General features: G+C 38.0%; 1 protein-coding gene across 11 annotated transcripts in view; it reads left to right on the top strand.

Moving 5' to 3' along the window:
- Nucleotides 1-16,795, top strand: part of CEP170 (centrosomal protein 170) — a 124,002-nt gene that overhangs the window by 30,405 nt on the left and 76,802 nt on the right. For all 11 annotated transcript variants that reach the window (XM_004756796.3, XM_004756795.3, XM_004756794.3 and 8 more), the window contains exon 2: nucleotides 4,323-4,468. In XM_004756796.3, coding sequence (XP_004756853.1) covers nucleotides 4,364-4,468 — 105 coding nt within the window. In that variant the 5' untranslated portion in view covers nucleotides 4,323-4,363. The remainder of the gene's footprint in view (nucleotides 1-4,322; nucleotides 4,469-16,795) is intronic.

Raw genomic sequence — 16,795 nt, 5'->3', positions numbered from 1 at the left:
ATGTGTAACTGCTGTCACATCTTGTCAAGACCTTGGGCGTGTTGTCGAACCCATGGGCTTTTCCCCCTCCCCGTAGAGGAACTGAGCTGAAACCTATGTCTTGGTCATTGAGCAGCCTTTCAACCAGGTTTCAGGGTTGTTGTTGTTTTTTTTAATTTTAAGATTTTATTTATTTATTTGACAGAGATCACAAGTAGGCAGAGAGGCAGGCAGAGAGAAAGGGGAAAGCAGGCTCCCTGCCGAGCAGGGAGCCCGATGCGGGGCTCAATCCCAGGACCCTGGGATCATGACCTGAGCTGAAGGTAGAGGCTTCACAGGTTTCAGTTTTATCATGTGTGAATGTCAGGATTACTTAGCAAGTAGGAAGAGATAATTGGAATTGAAGGACTAGTGAGAAACTATCTTAGATAAGGAGAGAAATAATTGAAACGCAGCAGCTTTTTGGTGTATCTCATTCCCAACTGTGGTTGAGAAGGTAGAAGAAGACTCAAGGCCATTGCACCCCTCCAGTAAATTAATACTCCTCATCTTGAGGATTACGATTTTTAGTTTTGTTTTTCAGAAAATGCCTACTCTTTAGTTACCTTTTAAGTGTCATTGACAGTCAAAACAAAATATATGAATTGCCACTATTTTCATATTATTTTATGTAATTACATGCAGTTGACTCCTGAACAAACAATGCAGGGGTTAGGAGTTCCATCCCCTACACAGTTGAAAAATCCATGGGTAATTTTTGACTTCCCCAAAATATGGCTCCTAATAACGACTGTTGACCAGAAGCTTTCCCAATAACATGAACTGTTAACATGTATTTTTATGCTACATGTATTATATGTTGTATTCCTACAGTTAAGCTAGAGAAAAAAAAATGCTATTGAGAAAATCATAAGAAAGAGAAAATATGATTACAGTATTGTATTTCTCAAAAAATCCACATATAAGCAGATCCATGCAGTTCAGGCTCATGTTGTTCAGGGGTCAACTGTAGTTATTGTTTGTATGTTTGTATGATAGAATTATATGTCATTTATTTGGATATTAATATGACCTTGTTTGATATTGTCTAAATACTTTAGTGTTTTTATAGTATACAAATAATGCTTACATAAAACTTCTTTGATTTGGAAAATATTATATCGTTTCTATTGCTTGTGTTTGGTGCTACTGTTTCAGTTGACTCTGTTTAGGCTAATTTCATTTCCTTTTATTATGTCTTACTGTACTTTTTCTTTTCTCAGTTCCTTTAAATAAGTGTGTAACTGTTGGCTTACTTATTCATATCATCTTTTGAAATTGTCCTTCTGTTTGTTTCCAAATGCAGTATGCAACTTACATGCTAAATTTAGATTGGAGGGTTTTTTCTTGGATGAAATTGTTTTGATTCTCCATTGACTTGGCCAGGAAGTACACATGAAATGCTAAAAGCCAATTTGACAAAGAATAGGCAATGAAAAACTAACAACAGCTTCAGCACGGAGTAAGGTGGATAAAAGATTGAAAAATCCATGTAAACTGACTATCAATTGATAAGCTGAAAGTGAGTTAAGACATGATTGTTTTGGCTTTAGAGAAGACTGTTTGTCTGTTCTGGTGATACCCATTGTTTCGTGTCTGTGTTGATAAATTTATAATATATAGGATTTTTACCTTAACAAAATTTTGTATCTTACAGGATTTTGCTTTAATATAGATCTAGTTCTTAGTACAGAATGTTTCAGTTCACAACAGTATAGTTTGCTTCTAATTAAATTGTAAAAAAATGTGCCATTTCCATGGGAAAAAATATTTACATGTATAGTTTTTTTGATTTCTAACAAAAAACTTTGAGTAGGTAATATCATGCCCATTTTAGATAAGAGTAAACAAAGGGGCAGGAGATAAATAACTTGCCCCAGGTCATGTAGAATAAAAAGTGTTAGAACTAGGAGTCAGATTCTTCATCTGTCAGTCTGACTCTAACTAAGGTTTATATTCTGAATCACATAGCCACATTCTCTAGCACAGCTCAGTCCACAGGCCTCTGGGAGTTCCCAAAACCATTTCAAAGGTCGGGGGTCAAAACTATTTTCATAAGAACATCTAAAACATTAGTTGCCTTCTTTATTGTATTGTCATCTGAACTGATAGTATAAAAAGATCGGTGGTTAAAGCTGCTGGTTCCTTAGCGTAGATCCAGGCTGAACTATAGTAATAGTAATTGTATCCTTCACTGCCATGCGTTTGGAATTAAGGGGGGGGAAAAGCCAGTTTCACTTAAGAATGTCATTGATAATGTGGTTAAAATGGGAGTCACATCTTTTTAATATTCTGTACAAGTAATTGGAAGGACACATAAAGCATTTATGTTGTACACCAAAGTACCAGGGTTGTCTCAAAGAGAAGAATTTGTGTCATCTTTGAGTTGTGAACTGCCCACTTGTTTCACAGAGCGCCTTCGAGTTATGAACTGCCCACTTGCTTCATAGAACGCCTTTTTACTTGACACAGTGACTGACAGACATATTTATGGTTTTGTAGACTTGAATATTTGGCCAACAAAGTAAGCCTGTCACCTCAAAGAAAAGAATGGGTGGTATTTTTTGCCTATAAAATTATAGCTTTCAAGAGAAAATGAGAATTTTAGAAAGCTTGATTCTGCCACCATGATTCTCACGGCTGCCTCATACTTAAGGATTTTTCTGAGAAGATGGGTGATGAAGTCAACAACTGTGATGCTTTTAAGTAATATAACGAATAGGTCATTATTTAGAAGATCTGTTAACTCAGGGAACCAGTATTTTCCACATGACCAATTTATAATGTTAAAAGATCCCTTCAAAGTTGATGAATTTTCATGCAACATAGTATGAAAAGTTTCAGATTTCTTATTGTAAATAAATTTCAAGAAGCTTTCAAAGTTTTGATGTAGTATCAAAGAAAAAAACTATAGTTATTTGAAAAAACTACATAATAAGTTTCCCTTTTCTAACTATTTGAATGAAGGCAGGCCTTCTTTAGATATTTCAGGTTCAACGATATGTGGCAACAGATTGAATGCAGAGCAAATAGAAAAATCTTCAATTAAGCTAGACATTAAAAAATTTTTTAAAAATTAAAATAGTGCTACTCTTTGCCCTAATTATTTTTGTTTTGGAAGTATATTTTTCATTAAAATGTTAGTTTATTTTGAATGAATTGATAAGTCCTAGTTTTTCAGTTTTCATTTCTTTTTTAAGGTAAATGTTAGTATATATAAACCATGCAAACAAAATGCTCTTTGGGGTCTTTGTTTTGTTTTTTAAGTGGAATGGGGGTGCATGGGTGACTCAGTTACGCAACTGCCTTTGGCTCAGGTCATGGTCCCAGGGTACTGGGATTGAGCCCCATGTCAGTCTGACTGCTCAGTAGAGAGTCTGCTTCTTCCTCTCCCTCTGCTGCTCCCCCTGCTTGTGCATGTGCTCTATCTCTGTCAAGTAAATAAATTTTAAAGAAATAGAGTATCTTGGTGGCTCAGTCCGTTAGGCACCTGCCCTCGGCTTAGGTCATGAGCCCAGGGTCCTGGGATTGAGTCACATGTCCTGCTTCCTGCTCAGCAGGGAGCCTGCTTCTTCCTCTCCCTCTACCCCTGCTGTAGTGCATGGTCTCTCTCTCTCTCTGTCTGTCAAATAGATAAATAAAATCTTTAATATATATATATAGAGGGGGGGTGTACTAAAAAAAAATTTAAAAATAAAAGAGTGAAATGGGTACCAAGAACAAAAGCCTAAGAATTGCTACTCTAGAAAAATGTTCTAAGAAAGTGAAGTACATATGAGGACAGAGAAATTGAAATTGCATGTTTTTGAAAGTTCTTTCAGTGGTCTGCACTTTGTTGACAGAGAAGCAATATCTTTGTTTTTTATTGTTCTTAATCAGATATCAAAAATATTCATTTGAACTTAGTCTTTCTCAAATCATTTATAAGTCGGACATTTATTTGTATACTATTGGTAGTATTTACTCAGGTTAACATGATAATGTGATCACTTACTTGAGAATTAATAGATCTTTATAAGCTCTGTCCAAAGCCTTTCAGAAGTATGACAAATGTGAATTAGTTGACTACTTAATTGCCTGATGTCTTCCTTTTTAATTGAACTCTTAATGGAGTCTGTGTGTTTACTTTACTAATGAGAATTTGGTAAATTTGTCATGTCGGATGACCTCTGGACCGTCTGTTTACTGAGCCAGGAGTAGATGATGAATGCAGTTCTATTCTTAGGTCAACTTTAAACTGTTTGGTGGATAAATACTAAAGCTAAAAATATCTGAATGTATGTTTTTCTTTAATATCTCTGTAGGATGACGTAGCTTTGCCAAAGACTTAGAAGCTAAACAGAAAATGAGCTTAACATCCTGGTTTTTGGTGAGCAGTGGAGGCACTCGCCACAGGCTGCCACGAGAAATGATTTTCGTTGGAAGAGATGACTGTGAGCTCATGTTGCAGGTAATTACATAAAACTTCTAGATGTATCTATTCAAAACTTGGAACTGGTAGAAAATATTCTTCTGCCCCTTTGGAGAACAACACTACATAGAGTTGAACTTTCTAGCTCTCTGTCTTTTAACTGTAGTTGCCAGTTAATTTTCTCCCTCTTGAATCATCTAAAAATAAGTTCTAAGTCTTGGGGAATAAATTTTGAAAAATGAGAGTTCAGAATAGAGAAGTTTATTTTTAAGTAAGATGTTTCACATTATATGCTTTAAAAATAACACTTGTAAATAATTCATAAAATTAGCATAGCATGAAGCACAACTGAATTTTAATCATGGATGCTTCAGTGATACCAAAATTAGTTTCTCTGCTTCTTTTCGAGATGTTCATTATGATACCTTTCAGTAGTTTAAGCATAATTAAATATTGATGGTATTTATTGCATTATGTATAAAGGAGTTACTTTTAAAACACTTTTAAGCTGTGTTTGCATAAGATAATTAGCAGAAAATGGATCTCCAGGTTTTTGAGAATTTAGTTATTTTAACAGGTCCCTTGCAGTTTAGAATAAAGTTTTTGTCCCCTTACTCTTCCTCCTTTTTTTGTTGTTAAGAATGATAAACAAATACTTAAGAGTAGAACTGTTTATTCTGTTAGCCCAGTGGTTCTTAACTGGGGCAAGTCCTGTCTCCCCCTGCCCGAAGGGCTTTTGGCAATAACTGATTATTAGAAGTGGTGGGAGGTTGGAAGTGGTCGCTATGGACATTTGGTAGGTAGAAGCCAAGAGGCCAAGTGTGCTGCTAAGCATCCTATAGTGTACAGTGTATTTTTCCCCCCACTCTAAACACATAGAACAAGGAAGTGTCTGGCCCTAAATAGTACTGAGATTGAGAAACCCTGCATTATTCCTAGAAAACTCAAATTTGCGTCTGTCTGTTACACATGTTTACTGTAAAATTAGATAACTTATTTTACAGTTCTGGGGCAGTGAAAGTAAAGCCACTCCACAGCTGTGTGAGTATAGAATATGAGTGTAGTAAGTATAGTATACAAGTACGTTGCATATACAATGACACCTTAAATCAACAAATTCAGTATGAGAAATAGAATAATAGTACAGAGATTATCTGCGGTTCTCAGTAAGATGGGAGTGTTGAGAGTGGCAACTGAGAAAAAGGCAGTCGTTTGGTTTGGCTAACAGCTTCTTGGAACTGGACCCTCTCTTAGGCACAGATAGTGGGAGCTCATTTATCAGAGAGTGGAAGAGGGGCTTTCTATGTAGCATTTGTATCAACCAGCCAAGAACTGTGGGAATGGGTTTTGTGGGTCTTGCAGGACCAGTCTCTTAAGAGACACGACTGATACGGTGTCTGTTCCTGGACCGTGTGTGACAAATCCAAGTTGTCTGATAGTTTGTCAGGTAGAAGGAGGAAGCTGTGAGTCCAGGAAGACCAAGGTGAGTTCGAGTTCACAGGACACAGTACCAGAGAGGAAGGAGGTACACAAAGAAGGAGTAATTCTCCAGTATGCCGCTGAGTACTACTGATCATTATATATATAATGGAGAAACTAACCATAAAGTGGGGGAGAAGCACTAAAAGGAATTAGAGTTGATAGTGCTGGGCAATAACATGGTCAGGAATGGTGCCTGTCTTGACAGCCAGACTGGTAAACGTCATGATTCACAAGGCATTGGTGTCTATGCCCTCAATAGGGGGGAATAATTTACCATAGACTGAGTTCTACCCTCATCTAAATCTGAAAAGCTGGACCCAAAAGGGTCATACTCTTTTCAAGTAACTTAACTATACCCCATAAGAAAGTCCCAAGAAATGTTTAGGAATACAGAAATATCCATAGTAAAAGATGTTTTGTTTCTAAAGAGTTTGGCTAAGTTTGGCACAGTCTGGCAAAATTTAAAAAATGATCAAACAATCTTGAAAAAGCTTTCAAAACTTACTACAAAGCTAGTGATGCTGGCTTACATAAAAGTAGACATATGGACAAGTGAATATGGAATAGAATAGAGTCTGGAAATAAACCCCTCTATATCTGTGGCTGTTGTGACTTGAATTGTTTCCCCCCAAAAAAGATATACTGAAGTCCTAATCTTCCATACCTGTGGATGTGACCTTATTTGGAAATAAAGTCTTTGAGAATGTAGTCAAGTTAAGAAAAAGTCATTAAGATGGACTCTAAACTAATGTGACTTGAGGTCCTCATAAGGAAAGGAAAAGACAGAGGGAGAATAGCTATGTAAAGACAGAAGCAGAGATTACAGTTAGGCTACCAGAAACCCAGAACACCTGAGTCCACCAGAAGCCAGAAGAAGCAAGGAAAGAAGAGATCCTCTCCTAGAAGCGTTGGAGGAAATATGACCCAGCCCACAGCTTGATTTTGGATTTTTTGAGTCTAGACTACAAGAAGGTAAACTTGCGTTGTTTTAAGTCACCTCTGCGACACTTTGTTACGGCACCCACAAACTATTACAGTGGCAGGCTGAGGATTTAGAAGGGTGGTTAGTTCATTCAGTGGAGGAAAGAGTAATTTCTTTGGCAGATGAGGCTTAGGACACCGGGATTTCCACTATAAAAGAGTGAAGTTGGACCCCTGCCACACATCAAATATAAAATTTAACCAAAATAGATCAATGACCTAAATTTAAGAGCTACAGCCATAAAACTCTTAGAAGAAAAAATAGGGATGAGTCATCATAACCTTGGATTTGGCAGTGGATTCTTAGATATGACACCAGTAGCACCAGCCACAAAAGAAAAAGTAGATAAATGAGACTTCATTAAAATTAAAAACTTGTGTATCAAAGGACACTACCAACAGAGTAAAGAGTGGGAGAAAATATTTGCAAAATTGCATGTATCGTTTAAAGGTGTCATATCCAGAATATATGAAGAATTCCTACAACTCAACAACAGAAAGACAAGCAGCACACTTAAAAAATGGGCAAGAGACTTGACTAGACATTTCTCCAAAGAAGATGTAAAAATGCCCAGTAAGCATGAAAAGAAGATGCTCGACATCATTTGTCGTTAAGAAATGCCAGTCAAAACCACAATGAGATAGCACTTCACATCTACTAAGATGGCTGTAATTTTTTTAAAACAGGAAAATAAATGTCAGTGAACATGTAGAGAAATTGAAATTCTTGTATGTTGCTGGTGGGAGTGTAGAATGGTGTCGCTACTGAAGGAAATAGCTTCTAGTGGTTCCTCAAAAAGCTGAACATAGAATTACCATATGACCAGCAGTTCCATTTTTAGACATATACCCACAGTAATTGTGCGCAGGGTCTTAAACAGATGCTTATGTGTCAGTGTGGATTATAGCATTTGTTATTTGCAACAGCCAAAAGGTGAAAATAGCCCAAGCGTCTGGTCACAAGTGAATGGATAAACTAAATGCAGTGTGTACATGGAATGGATTGTTATGCAGTTATGTAAAGGAATGACGTTCTCATACATGCTGCAACAGAAATGAACTTGGAAAACAGTATGCTATGTGAAATAAACCAGACACAAAGGACAAATACTACATGATTTCTCTCTTTGAAAATAGCTAGGATAGCTAAATTCATATACATAAAGAGGGTTAGCAGTAACCGGGCTGGAGAAAAGAGGTTTGGGCAGTTACTGCCTAAGAGTTACAGAATATCTGTTTGAGGTAATAAAAAAAATTTTGGAAATAGATGGTGGTATACAACATTGTGAATTTAACTAATTCCCCTGAATTGTATACTTACAAATGTTTAAAATGGCAGATATTATGTTACGCATTTATCATATATATATCACCACAATGAAAAAAAGGAAATCAATGGCAATAGAATTTTAAACTATCTTTGAATTGATTCAGTTGATTCATATTGCCTTTATAACAAACTTAAAGTAAAAATTAGTATTATTTTAATGAGCAGAAATGATTTAATTGATTTGTCGGTATTAAAGTGCTGTCAAAACTTAAAATAATATTTTTATTTTAATTTCATAAATGTTTATGATATGGGTATCCTAGGCTTAACTTTTTATTTATGCTTTATTTCCTAATTTTTAAATGGATTGTAAAGGAGATAAGGGAATTCTGTGATCAGGCAAGGAAAAAAGCAGTTTTGACCTGTTCCTCAGTCTCCACCCTTAAAGATACTTCTGCCCTTTACTGAACAGCATGTTGTTTTTAGCCGTGTCCTAGACACAGTGGATTCTCCGAGAGAGGTCCATGAGTAGATTGGCCTGCTGGTTATGTGGAGTCTGAATCAGTGCTACAAATTAGTAGTACTCTCATAGCACTGAAGGGTATCTTGTATATCAAAGTAAGAATAAATATTTGCAAATTGTATTTAGTTTTTAAGTGGTTTAATATTAATTTAATCCTTCCTAGTATTGTAGTAGAATTAATGGGTTTTTAAAACTTACTGTTTTTATATCATTTTTGAAAAATGAAATAAGCTTAGTTCATATATGGATTATAGTATTGCAAGAGTGAAGAGTTTTGTGTTTATAAATGCAAAATGTATTTGTTTTGAAAGATTAGTGCTCTGGAGTTGATGAAATTGTGTTTTCCTTTTAAAGGCTTTACACAGCCTCAGTGGTTCTGCATTGTTAGGTCAGTCAGTGTGATAATTAAAATTGTTTGAAGTGCCAATAGCTAATATTTGATTGTTTTTTAATGAGTAAATAAAAGAAGAGCTTTACAAATTTGGTTGATCTAAGTCTACATTTATGGCTTAAAACCCTCTATTTTTAGTGTATAGGAAACCCGTTGTTAGGTTTCAAAATCTCTGCCTGTGAATAATTTTAAGTAGTTTCTTACCTGTAAAGATTTCAGCTACAAATAGATTTGCTGATCTATGGTGATCATATGGCTTAAACCCAAAGCATAAGGGAAATAAATGATCCATAAGGTTATATAGCCTATTTGATTACACTTAAAAATTCTTTGTTATGTTATGACAGAAAATACATTTTTTTAGTTTTATGGGGTTTGTTATTTCATCTCATTCCAAAAAAGGTAGTCTAAAGAATGTGATCATCAAGAAGAAAATGTGCCTGGATATTAAAGAGTAGGTGATTAAATAAAGGATTCTGGAATTAGTTCTCGCACTTATCCTGGAAGCCTCCAGCAAATCGTGTAGACTTGCTATGCCCGTTTGTCTTGCTATACAAAGATGACTGTGCTGTGTTTCATAAAGGCATACTATGCAAAACAAATCTTAGCCATGGATTAAAGCTGTAAAGTATAATTATTAGATGGGAATTACATTTTGTCTGGAGTAACTCACATTAACATTACTATTAAAAGTACCTTGCACTTAAATAGTACTTTCTATTTCTCAGTGTTCACTGACATCATTTTAGTTGTTCCTCTCAACAGTCTCCTGAGAGGTCATTTCTGTTTTACAGACGGTAAAATTAAGATTCAGAAAGACTTAGTCACAAGGCCAGTATCACATAACCATTAAGTCATGGAGGCTGGTATCAGAGTCTTGGTAATACTGGCTCAAAATCACATGATTTTTCTCTTCCACCACTAAGCTGCTACTGCACGTATATGACCTAAAACTGGTTTGCTAACTTACTTCTCCTGCTAGTAAACACGTTTAAACTTTTGTTGCAACATGTGGGATACTACCAAATACAAACGGAGTTGCATTTTGAAAAGTTTGCTAATAATTGCACTAAATAATTGAATTTTACTGTGTTTTAAGAAATACCATTTACTAGCTGAAACATATTTTTTTTCCCTCTTGGTGCATAAGACAAACTGTAACAATTATATTTTACTTAAAATTTTAATATATTAACTTTCACAGTGGTGTAAGAACAGTCCCCAGGAGGATAATGGAATATGTTTTGAATATCATAGGTAACTTACTTTCATCTTCTTTTGGAGACACACAGCGAAGATAAGTCACTGTGTATTAATTACCCTGATTGTAGAAATGCAGTTTGAGCTTTTAAAGAGTCAGCCATAGGGTCTTTTAAAAAGATTTTAAAACAGTGATGACACACAGTAGCAGTCTTTTTTTTTCTCTAGGTTGGTTTTTTTTTTTTTTTTAGCCTATGTATCCATGTATGTCTGTGTTTTAGTAGGAAAAAGAAGTAATATAAGAAGTAATAATAATGTTAAAAAATAGCCATTTCATACCCAAAGCATATGTGACACGTAGCAGGTAGTCATTTGTACCATATCATGTGTTAGTTTTAGTTAAAATTAGCTTTTCACTGTGCCTGGCCTAGAATTGTTTTTTATGTTTTGACTTATTTGATATCAGGCTTTCCGTTGTTTGTTTTTTTGTAGAAAAGGAAGTATTTCTTAAATATAACAGTGTTACTGCTTCATTTTAATACTCTTACTTTCCAGAATTTTCTGATTTCATAATTATCTTGTTTGAGATCCAAAATTTTTTTGTTTTGTTGTGGTTCTGTTGTTTTAAGCCACTCAGTTTGTAAGTTTCTTAAAATCTGGTCTGAACTTTGTAAGTTGAGTACTTCTATTAGGCTAAAGAGCATGTATTTCCTTTCTAACGAACCTATGCTAAGCATCTACAGTACACTTGGCCCCGTGCTGGCTACCAAGGGATCAATGTGTGTACAGGTAGGGTCTCCCTGTCCTTGACAGCTTATTGCTGGTAACAGGAGATACGCATGTAAACCAGTCCAGACACTATGGCACGGAACCGTGATGTGTCTGATATGGGCAGCACAGCAGACAGATTGATCAGTCCTACCTGCAAGGAAATGTGGAGATGAAAAATCTGGGAAGACTTCATGGAGGAGATGGCTTGAGCTGAATAATCTTGAAAGATGAGTACATGGTTTCTGGAAGGTTTTGAATGTGATTGAGTGCATGGTATTAAAGATAGCATGGCATTCAGTATCCCTTATGATTTATAAATAAAATAGTCTCTTGTGATTTATATATAGGAGATGAAGGCAAACTTTTTGAGAGATTAAGACTGGGATTTTAGAAGAGAACCCATCTTGGAAGGCCTTGTGTGCTAGATGAAAGACTATATATTTTGTCTTAGCCAGTAAGTACCTTGAGGAGTTTTTATACAGGGGAATATTACCCTTTTATTTTATTTTTTAAGATTTTATTTCTTTATTTGACAGAGATCACAAGCAGGCAGAGAGGCAGGCAGAGAGAGAGGAGGAAGCAGGCTTCCCGCTGAGCAGAGAGCCCTATGCGGGACTCGATCCCAGGACCCTGGGACCATGAACTGAGCCGAAGGCAGAGGCCCCAACCCACTGAGCCACCCAGGTGCCCCAGAATATTGCCTTTTTTAAGTGCTTCCCATGCCTTATATCATTTTATCCTCACAAAGGATACCTCTGAGATATGGTCTGTCTTTTTTATAGATGATTAAGCAAATACTAGTCTTTTTACCAAGGCCACACAGTTGCCATATGTCTCGACCAGTTCTTTTGGACTCTAGCACCTGCCCTTTAAACGGTTAATCTATATCGCTGCTCAGAAATTGGAGGTCGGAATCGCTATAAGCAGTTAGTGGGTGATAATAGTCTAGAAAGCGAGGTAAAGTTCTAAAGAAGAAAGAAGTCTTTGAAATGAAGACTATGAGAGGGACTGAAAAGTTAGGGTGCGCTTTCTAGTTACATAATGAGGGATGGGAGAGAAAGGGCCCCAGACCTAGCCTTTTGGGCAGAGGAGTGCATGAGAGTTTCAGGAGGTGTGCTTTTGGGGGGAATAAAGTAGTGAGTTTGAGGTTCTGAAGGGACATCCGGATTGAGATATTTAGTAGAAACCAGGAAGTAACATGTGAAGCTGAGCAGGGCACTCACTCTGAGCAGAAGGTCGCAGGTGGGAGTCGTGAGCTAGAAGGATGGGGAAGCGGGGCGGGGGGGGGCTGCGTTGCGGAGGGACGTAAAGTCAGGAGGAGGAGGATGCTCGCTTGGTAGAAAAGGAAGGGGGTCAGAGTATGAGATGACCTGCTGCAGTCAGGGCACTGAGGTCACATAAGAGTAAATTATCATAAATAAGTGAGAGACCTGGAGGAACAGGAGAATGTAGTCACGGAGAAAAAGACCACAGCTGAGATTCCAGGGGAGAAGTCCGTTTCGCGTAAGATCTAGCAGGGGGAGCAGTTTGCCAAGACATGAGTATGGAGTTTGGTTGTGGACGTTGGGAAGGCTAGAGTTTTATATGGGTTGTCTACATAGATTTTTTAAAGATTATATTTATTTATTTGAAAGAGAGAGGGTGTGTGAGCGGAGGGAGGGGCAGAGGGAGACCGTCTTCGGGCAGAATCCCTGCTGAGCACAGACCAGTGCCCCCCAGTGCAGGGCTTGATCATGGACCCTGAGAGCATGACCTGAGCTGAAACCAAGAATCAGAGCTTCAGCCAGCTGAGCCACCCAGGGGCCCCTCAACATAGATGTTTAAAATGAATCATGGTGAAGTAAATTTGAATGAGAAGGAAGACTATCAACCATTATTCCAAAACTGCTGTCAAAAAGTTAGAATGAGGGCTGCCTGGCTGGTCCAGTTGGTAGAGCATGTGACTTTGATTTTGGGGCATGTGTTCAAGGTCCACGTTGGAGGTAGAGTTCACTCAAAAAAAGGGGGAAAGAAGTTAAAATGACCATGGATGATTGCAGTAATCTAGGAAGGGTGTGTGTGTGTGTGTGTGTACAGAAATATATAATATATATATATATATATATATATTTGTACTTGTATAAATACTTGTATACTTGTATCCACCTATAGATGGATAACCAGAACTTCAAAACAGTGAAGGGCTTTTCCTTGAAGGGAGATAGTAATGGCCCAAAAGCCGTAATAGTAAACCGCACGAATTCATTCTGTATCTCTGAACTCAGCAGAATGTCGGATTTAGGAGGATGGCATCCACTTTAAAGGAATGCGGTAGAAATAGTGCTCTCGGGGAGAGCCAGATTTCAGTTAAAGAAAGGAAGTAGGAGGTAACCATCTGTGAGAGTTTGAGAATGAAGAGGAGTTTCGGGTGAGGTGGATTCTCTAGAGTGCAGTGCAGGGCCTCGGGAAGAGTCTTTCTAGAAAGTAAAAATCACAAGGAACAGTGTTCTTTCCACTCCTCTGGGTGTTCTCTGTAAGGAGCCAGTGACTCGAGAGTCCTGCATTTTAAAAAATTGATATATATAATTGACTTACAACATTATATTAGTTTCAAGTGGACAAAAGTGGTTGACTCTTTGTATATTTGAAAAGTGATCACCAGAATAAGTGCAGTTAATATCTGTTCCCGTACAGAGACGCAGAAAAAAAATTTTTTTTTCTTGTGATGAGGAAGGGCTTTAGGACTCTTGCATTCTTACTGGAGGCTTAAAGTGACAAGAATAAGAGAACTGGTAAAATATGACAATCTTCGGGGGCGCCTGGGTGGCTCAGTGGGTTAAGCCACTGCCTTCAGCTCAGGTCATGATCTCAGGGTCCTGGGATTGAGTCCCGCATCGGGCTCCCTGCTGAGCAGAGAGCCTGCTTCCTCCTCTCTCTCTTTCTGCCTGCCTTTCTGCCTACTTGTGATCTCTCTCTGTCAAATAAATAAATAAAATCTTAAAAGAAAAATGACAATCTTCATAGTTTACACCTCGGCTAAGATTTTCCCTTTAGAACCAGAAACTTGATAAATTTAGCGGCCTTTGTCAGGGTTTAAAATTATATGTTTGAGAAATTATTAGATTTGCATTGAAATGTCCAAATGGGTTGTAAAAATTAAGTTGTAATATACCTTCTCCTGGCAATGTAATCTAGAGAAAATGTGACTCTGCTATCTGGAAATGGAAATGGATTAATCAGTACTTACATGGTTAGATGTAAGTAGCGGATCTTCCTTATTCCTTCAGTTTTTCTGTACAACTCTCTAGCTGTATTATGCTCTATAATCTTGGTTTTCTGCTGAGTTTCTCTGATGGGTGCTGAAATATACCACAACCTTGAAAACAGCAGTTAACTAAATGCAGAAATTTTTATTTGCTTTCTTTCATTGGCTGTTAAAGAGTTACACAAACTGTGTAACTTGTTCTGTGAGTTTTAAACTGATGATCGCTCTTGCCCTGAGTTCATAAGCCTGGTCTTCTCAGAACATTATTGCCCTCTTTATTTCAAAACAAACAGGGGCGTCTGGTGGCTTAGTCAGTTAACCCTGAAATCAGCCCCACGTTGGGCTCCGTGCTTAGCCCAGAATCTGATTGAAGATTCTGTCTGTCCCCAGCCCTGCTTAATGCATGTGCATGTGCACTCTCTCTCAAATAAATAAATAAATAAACCGTAAACAAACAAAATGCTTTCTCTGACCCCAGATAGCATCCTCACTCCTCCACTCCCAGCCCCCAGGCTTGCAATGGCGTCTGAACTCAGTGGACTCTGCTGTCTCCTGGTGTCTTAGGTTTGCTCTATGTTCCACGGGAGGTGTTCTTGAACGTAGCTACCCCCATACACAGTTTGAGGGCAAGGTGTATATCAGGTTCAGGATTTTCCGGGTTCTGGCAAGTTGTTCACTTAGTTAAGTGGCGTCTCCTGACTGTTTCCTCCTTGAACCGTCTTTCTCATCTCTGCTGTGTGCTGACCGGTCCCTCGAATGCTGCGGTTCCCTGACTCCAGACGCAGCCACTTGGCCTGTTTTCCAAAGCTAACAGTAACTCCCTTTCCTGTGTGATTTTTCTTTTCTCAGCTTTCACTTAGATTTTTCCGCTTGAATTTCAGGTCACCATTCTAAGGACTTGAGCTCCTTCTCTGTCTCTTTTTTCACAGATTATTTATGATGATTCGTTCGAGGTCATTAAGAGCCTATGTGGACCTGCAGTCTCACTTGCCTTACAGCAGGCAGAGATTTTTATTCCACAGACTAATTAAATACATAGGAAGGAGGAATTGTTTTCCTGATGGTGCTACTTGTGCTTCTTTTGTCACTGTAATAACTGAATTTTGTACTTCATTAAACAGAGCAATAACTTAAAACGTGACAAGAGAAACTGGCATGAAGTTTAAGTAACTTTTAGATTGAAAGCAAATGTTTCGTAGTGGTTACCGTTGCAGTGGGTTTCTGCAGAGAAGTGGCAGTGATCCTACGACACAGAAAGGTGCTCTTCAGTCTGTCCTAGGGAACCTGAGGTTTCAGAGAAAACCAACCCAAAAGCAACTTTTAAAACTTTGTGTTGCGAAGATCGTATGTATGATGAATGTGTAGGTGTTTTTGGAAGATTGTTTGAAGTCAACACTGTTTGTTTCTAATGTTAGACAGATGACCCCAACTTTTTCAATATGCAGTTGAAACTAACAGAGGAAGGAGCTTTTCATTTCAGTGTTATTTATTTGGAAAGGATCATTTCAACTAGGATTTACATTGGTATTGCTTTACTAGTTGCTGACCTCGTTCTGTTGATGGGGCTAGGAGTCAGGCTCTGTTCACTCTTGTCTGTAGCTGACAGTATCAGAGGTTAACATTTCCTCTGGTGTCCTTGTTTTCGTCTCCAGTGGTTTCTGAGTTTCCTTAGAGATCCTTTATTAAATAATCTGAGTTCAGCAGTGTTTCCCATTGTAATCTCCCCTGTGAGTGTAATGGTACGATTGGGAGGGAGAGGAAGCGTACTATAATGCTTAGACTAGTCCTCAGACTTTTTGTGGGGTCATGACCGTCACAGGTACATCTCAGCTCTTTTTTGGAAGGCTAGAGGACACTGAAGTTCAGTCTTCCCATTCTAGCATGTCAATTAGGCTCTGGTAAATCCCACATTGGTGGGATGGTAAAAGAGTCTTCCTTGAGGACAGGTTGTTGGAGACCACAGAATGTTCTGGGTCTATTTCAGAATGGTTACTTTGACCCTCACACTAAGGGGACACCAGAAGACTTTCTCCAGTCCTCACCCTGACATTCTTATGGGGCTTCTGGAAGTGAAACTCAGAAAACTCCTCAGAGAGTGGTGTCCCCCAAGGCTGTGCCCCTAGGAGCTTTTATCTTGCGAGTGAGTTGGCATTCTTGTCTCACAGTTACTCACGTTACCCTTGGGTTTTCCTGCCTTGCTGGCTTGCAGCCATGGTCTCCGTTTTCAGGAAGCGGTGATTCTCTGTGTTCACCTCTCTCCCTACTTTTCAGGGTGCTAATTGACCTTATGACCTCAGTGCTCTGAAAAAACTAAGATTAGTTTTTGATTTTCCATTGGTGTGTCTTTCTTCTTGTTGTAAGGATGGGACTGATGACTTGCACACTCTTTTCATGTTGGACTGGAAACTGGAAGTTATGTCTCTCCCCATTTGGGATACTTTTTTTGCGTTTCATTTACCCAGGTTCCCGTAGTAGCCCTCAGTGTTACTGAGTTCACATCTGGT

This window comes from Mustela putorius, unplaced genomic scaffold, assembly GCF_011764305.1.
Source record: "Mustela putorius furo isolate JIRA1106 unplaced genomic scaffold, ASM1176430v1.1 tig00000785_pilon_pilon_pilon, whole genome shotgun sequence".
NCBI lineage: Eukaryota > Metazoa > Chordata > Mammalia > Carnivora > Mustelidae > Mustela > Mustela putorius.
Note: the sequence above shows the minus strand (reverse complement) of the source record. Positions and strands in the feature narration are given on the sequence as shown.